At 38.5% G+C, this 6501-nt stretch overlaps 1 protein-coding gene across 1 annotated transcript in view; it reads left to right on the top strand.

The window, feature by feature from the left end:
- The window catches only part of LOC107723062 (dual serine/threonine and tyrosine protein kinase), a 26145-nt gene that overhangs the window by 13549 nt on the left and 6095 nt on the right, over positions 1 to 6501 (top strand). The window contains 3 exon segments of the mRNA XM_016531568.1: positions 1598 to 2035; positions 4901 to 5096; positions 5524 to 5555. Of these exon segments, the coding sequence (XP_016387054.1) occupies positions 1598 to 2035; positions 4901 to 5096; positions 5524 to 5555 (666 nt within the window).

Raw genomic sequence — 6501 nt, forward strand, 5'->3', positions numbered from 1 at the left:
CTCAAATCAGACTCAGATCTCTTCAAAGTCAGATCAGCCTCAAATCAGACTCAAATCTCTTCAAAGTCAGATCAGCCTCAAATCTGACTCCGATCTCTTCAAAGTCAGATCAGACTCAAATCAGACTCAATGTTGGGCCAGTTGCAGATCAGACTCCAGTTAATCTAAAACACTCAGATCAGTTTCAGACCAGACTCCGATCCAGACTGGTTTCAGATGAGTCTTGAATCAGACTCCGATGGAGGTCAGACTCCGGTCAGATCAGACTCTCACAGCATGTTTTTCTGCATGATTCTCTCTTGCGGTTTAAAGCGTGTCACTGTGTTTGTTCGCTGATGTTTGCCGTCGCACACATCTGCTAGAATCGCGTCTGCTCTCAAATGAACTCCGGCTGTTTTCGGTCCGCGCACACTCACGTTAGCGCAGAGACGTTAATTAGCGCTGGCGGCGGGCAGTGAGATTCCTGCTAGAGCACACACACATTAGCATGTTTGATGTGTTTGAATCAGATGTTTGTTGGGCTCCGCCGGCCGTGTTTGTTCCAGAGAGACTCGAGCGCTCTATGGCTCTTGTGTCAGAGACGGCGCTGACTGACTCTATTGTGCTCGTGTGCTAGCGCTCTTTATTCTTGCTCTGACGTGCCCGCTGCGGATTAATCAGTTGAACTTTGACCCGCCGTGTCTAATATTTCTTGAACGGATTCCCAGAGGAACACACTGCTTAATCAGGAGAAACGCCTCGCACCTACACAAGCCTGATTTCACACCGCGTTCCACGCTCCAGGCCAAGCCAAAATAAATCAGACATGTCTGTAATTAATATATTGTTTTTCTAATATGCAACAGCATATTGATAAATCTCTAACCTTTTATCCAGTAACCAAAAGTGTCTGGAAATATTGTGGATATTAACAGGTTTAAAAACTAATTAAAAACACATACTTTTTTGCAGTTTTAATGCAAATTGTTTGCACTGTTGTCATTTATTTTGTCATAATTGAAAGGATATTTTCTTCATTCGTCAATATTTTGTCATGCCATTCATCGACATACAGTACATTGTTTTAATTGTAGAGAATACTGAGCAGTTAAATAACCAAACATTCAAGCATATTTTAATATATATATTTTTGTATTTTTTAATATGCATGTTAATATATTTTTATATAGTTTTTAAAACGTATCAAAACAAAAACAACGTGAAAATATCATATTCATTAAGTTTAGGCAGTTTTATGCTAATTTTAGTTGACAAATTATGTCCTAATTTACAAAAATGTTCACCGAGTGTAATTGATCTAGTACTAAAATGACCAAATTTAATTGACCAGGTATTAAAATGTAATTTTAATCAGGAGGTGAAGATCATGGTGCTCCCGTGCCGCGGCGTGCAGCCGGTGGAGGAGGCTCTGGAGGACTGCAAGCGCGGCATCCTTCCCATCATCCTCTACGCCATCAGTAAAGACGCGCTGAGCGCCGAGCAGGTGAGCGACCTGCAGAAGGTGCGCGAGATGCTGCCGTTCCCCGTCTGCTTCGTCCGGGCCGTACTAAAATTACCAAATTTAATTGACCAGGTATTAAAATGTAATTTTAATCAGGAGGTGAAGATCATGGTGCTCCCGTGCAGCGGCGTGCAGCCGGTGGAGGAGGCTCTGGAGGACTGCAAGCGCGGCATCCTTCCCATCATCCTCTACGCCATCAGTAAAGACGCGCTGAGTGCCGAGCAGGTGAGCGACCTGCAGAAGGTGCGTGAGATGCTGCCGTTCCCCGTCTGCTTCGTCCGGGCCCCCAGCGGCCCCTCGGACCCCGGGGCCCTCCACAGGCAGCTGCTGTCCCTGGAGCTCGTGGGCGCAGCGGCGGGAAACTGCGCCTGCGGGGCTCCTGCGCAGACGCAGAGCATTCTGGGAGAGAGTCTGGAGCGTCTGCAGCGTGTGCTGGGGCCCTTCACTCGACAGCTGCTGCAGAACCAACAGGTGGAGGCCGCGACGCTGCTGAACGCCGTCCAATGCCGCTGCCTCGACCTATTCATCAACCAGGTGACCACAGAATCCTCTGCCCGGCTGCATAATGCACCTTACGTATGAGACTTAAAGGGATAGTTACTAGGGCTGGGACAATACATCGATGCATCGCGAATCGAGAAACGATTCTGCGTCGATTCTGAGATTGCGCTGCAGATGGCGCTGCATGCTTTACTAACAGCTGTATTCTGCTTGCTCCCAGTTCCCGACACACGCACCACTTGAACATAAAATAATCATTCACACAGTTTGAAAAAGTTGTAGGGAGTTACAAGGTGGGCTGTGTTTACATTAATCTCATAATAGCATAAAAGCCAAGTAGATTTAACCACTTACATGACTCACAAGGGCTCTTCATCGTGAGCATTTGAGCGTGCGGTTAAAAACTAGCTTAGAGCGCCATCTACTGTTAAAAACTAAGCTCAGAATCGATTCCAGAGAGAATCGCGATGCATTCCGAAAATCTCAGAATTGATGCACGTATCGCAATACATCGATTTATCATCCCAGCCCTAATAGTTCACCCAAGAATGAAAACTCACCGTCGTGTCGTTCCAAACCCGTAAGACCTCCGTTCATCTCCAGAACACAAATTAAGATATTTTTGATGTATACAGCTCTCATAGACAGCAAGGATCCTAACACGATCAAAGCTCGGAAACGTAGCAAGGAGATCGTTAAAATAGTCTATGTGACATCAGTGGTTCAACCGTAAGTTTACTACTAAAGCTACGAGAATACTTTTTGTGCGCAAAAGAAAAAAAAATAACGACTTTATTCAACAATTCGTCTCGAATTGGAGAGTATCCGCTGGACGTAAATGGCGTATGCTGTTCTGTGTCAGCCGCGCCACGCGGATGCGTTGTTTATGTTCGGATCAAAGCGCAAACAACGTAGAAAACGTATCCGCGTTCAGTGGATACTCTCCAAAACGGCGCTCTAGGGTGACGCGGAGGAGACGAATTGTTGATTAAAGTCGTTATTTTTGTTTTCTTTTGCGCACAAAAAGTACACTTGTAGCTTCGTAAAATTAAGGTTGAACCACTGATGTCACATGGATTATTTTAACGATGTCCGTACTGCGTTTCTGTGCCTTGAACCTGGTAGTTACCTTGCTGTCTGTGGGTAACTACATGATGGTTGAAATCACGCAAATGGCCGTAAGATATTATCTAATAGAGAATTTGAGATTGCTAATGCTGTCATAAAGAAACATTTCTGATTATTATCAATGTTGAAAACAGTTGTGCTGCACAATATTTCTGTGGAAACTGTGATACCACTCAAACATTTGTATGAGATTTAAAAGAGAGAGAGAAATTAATATCTTTATTAATCATGCATGAAAGTGATAAAAAGTGAGTGGAGACATTTCAAATGATTTCTGTTTAATAAATGCTTTAACAAATTGAATTAATATATTTGATAAATGCAAATAAATGCTGTTCGTTAAACTTTATATTTATCAAAAAATCCTGAAAAATAAAGTGCATCACCATTTCCACACAAAATATGAAGCAGCAAGATCGTTTTCAACATTGATAATAATCAGAAATGTTTCTTGAGCAGCAAATACATTGTAATGATTTCTAAAAGATCGTTATGATGCAGAAAATTCTGCTTTGCGTCACAGGAATAACATTGCATTTGATAATATATTAAAATTGAAAACGTTTTTTTTTATTTGTAATAATATTTCACAATATTGCCGTTTTATTTACTTTACACTTTTACTTTAATCACATAAATTCAGCCTTGATGAGCAGAAGATATTTATTTCAAAATCATTAATAATTGTAATGTTTCCAAACTTTTGGCAGGTGCTTGCTGTGGAACCAAATAAATGAGAAACAAATGCTTAAAAAAAACGTTCAAAGTTTCAAACTTCTCAATTTTTACTGTATTTTTGATCACATAAATGCAGTATTAATGAGCAGAAGAGACTTCTTTCAAAAACATCTGAATTATTCCAAACTTTTGACCACTAATGTAGCTGTTGCTGGATTTTAAAACGCATAAATTACACACATTTAGTTATGGTTGTACTAGTAACTACAAGTTATCTTCATCATTCTGGTGATATTTTACAATGAGGTTTCATTGGTTACCATTAGTTAACTACATTAGTTAACATGAACTAATAATGAGCAATATTTCACAGCATTTAATCATTTTACGTTTTTATTCAAAAAAGGTGTAAATCATTAGTAATTTATTTTCATGGTCTCTTCTAATACATATTTAAAATCAAAATCTGAATCTGTTTACATTAATTAATGCAACTAACATAAATTGTATTTTTACTAGTGCTGTCAAACGATTAATCGCGATTAATCGCATCCAAAATAAAAGTTTGTTTACATAATATATGTGTGTGTGTACTGTGCACATTTATTATGTATATATAAATACACACAGATACGGCATATATTTTGAAAATATTTACATGTACATATAAATTATATCATATATAAATATATTTAATATATAAACGTAACATTTTTCTTAAATATATACGTGCTTGTGTGTGTATTTATATATACATAATAAATATACATAGTACACACACATATATTATGTAAACAAAAACTTTTATTTTGGATGTGATTAATCATGATTAATCGTTTGACAGCACTAGTTTTTAATCAACTAAAATCTACAAATGTTGATTAATGCTATAAAACTATGTTATTCTTAGTTCATGTTCAATAATGCACTGACTACTGTTAACGAACGTTGTGTTTCTTGATAATACATTCGTTCGTGATTCTTTGGCACGCTTTGATGTTTTCAGTGTTTGCATGTGTGAATGTTTTCTCGTTCAGTCCTGTGTTGTCGAGACAGAGGTTCTCGTGAACGAAGCTGCGTTTTGTCGCGCAGGCGTTCGACATGCAGAGGGATCTTCAGATCACGCCGCGGCGGCTGGAGTACACTCGAGAGAAGGAGGGAGAGCTCTTCAGCTCTCTGATGGCCATCGCCAACCGCAAGCAAGAGGAGATGAAGGACATGATCGTGGAGACGCTGAGCGGCATGAAGGAGCAGCTGCTGGAGGACGCCGCCAACCTGCACTTCTCCGGTCAGAATACAGATTATAGTGATGATCACTAGGGCTGGGGAAAACATATAGAGTTTTACGGAACGATATCGATTCTTAAATCCCAAGAATCAATTAGTCTCGCCTGTTTTCAGTTAATGGACGGAACATTGAAGGGCACTTCCCATGCAATATATCACAGTAAGCATTGTGCTTTGGTACTTTTAATATGAAACACAGTCTCAGATTTCAAATTATGTTCATTGTATTGCAGTATTCAAACAATAAATGCCGTTTTGGCGCTGTTTAATGTGGAGTGATCGCTGTAGCGCCTCAGTGAACTGATCATCTCCTCCGCTTTATTACTAGTTATAGCACAAAATAAACATGACTAAACATCCGAAGGTAAGTTAAAAGAAAGAGTTCAACTAAACAATCCTTATCCTGTCTCGTGTAATCGCTCAATCAGTGTTTCAGCCGCGCAAAGACGGTCACGGCTTTGTAAACAATATGTCACGTAACGTCACAGAAACAAAAATATAACTCGTTAGTCAGCTGGAGAAATAAACTGTAGAGAGGGGCAATTATGCACCATATAATATATACATTATAACTTTTACTGTTCTTCAACGTTTAATTTATATTTATTATGACAGCCTCCATTTAAATGTTTATATTTAAATTAGAAATATTATATTATTATTATTATTATTATTATTATAGTAAAGTAGAAATATTATTATGTAATTGTAACTTTTATTCTAAAAACTTCATTAAGTGTAATTTAAGCAGTTGTATAGCCTAAAAACATCAGTCTGTTTTAACCTTCAGTATTATAGTAATGTAGTACCAACTGACTCTCGTGTATATCTGACAGCATTAGTTAAGATAATTTTTTTCCTTGAGAAAATTTGGCATGTGTGCTTGATATATATCCAAAATAATCAATATTGAATCAAATCGTGACATTTGTGTCAAAACCCAGCCCTAACGATCACGGTTTTCAGTATTATCACAGTATTGTTAAAATGTGCTGGAAATGTTCTAAAAGTACTGACACATAAATCACTTCACCACAATTTTATATTTAAAATCAACAAACAACAACTAAAATTACTTTTTGTTTGCATAATCACTAAAACAATAACATTACCAATGATGTCCGGATTTTAAATGACAACATGACTGACTACAGTTTATCTAATAGTAGGGATGGGCGATATGGGCTTAAAAATATATCACGATACTTTCTGGTATTTATTGCGATAACGATATCAATGACGGTAATTCAGGGAATCCTGCTTCTTTAGAGAAAAGTATTATCTTTCTTATTTTAACCCAAAATAGGGTGTTGTGAGCATTACTGAGTACACACGTAATGTAATGACTGTTTAATTCATACTGGAAGCCGGAGGGCGCCCTTGCGCAGAAACTCCACATATGCATA

This window comes from Sinocyclocheilus rhinocerous, unplaced genomic scaffold (assembly GCF_001515625.1).
Source record: "Sinocyclocheilus rhinocerous isolate Xijiao unplaced genomic scaffold, SAMN03320098_v1.1 scaffold223, whole genome shotgun sequence".
Taxonomy (NCBI): Eukaryota; Metazoa; Chordata; class Actinopteri; order Cypriniformes; family Cyprinidae; genus Sinocyclocheilus; species Sinocyclocheilus rhinocerous.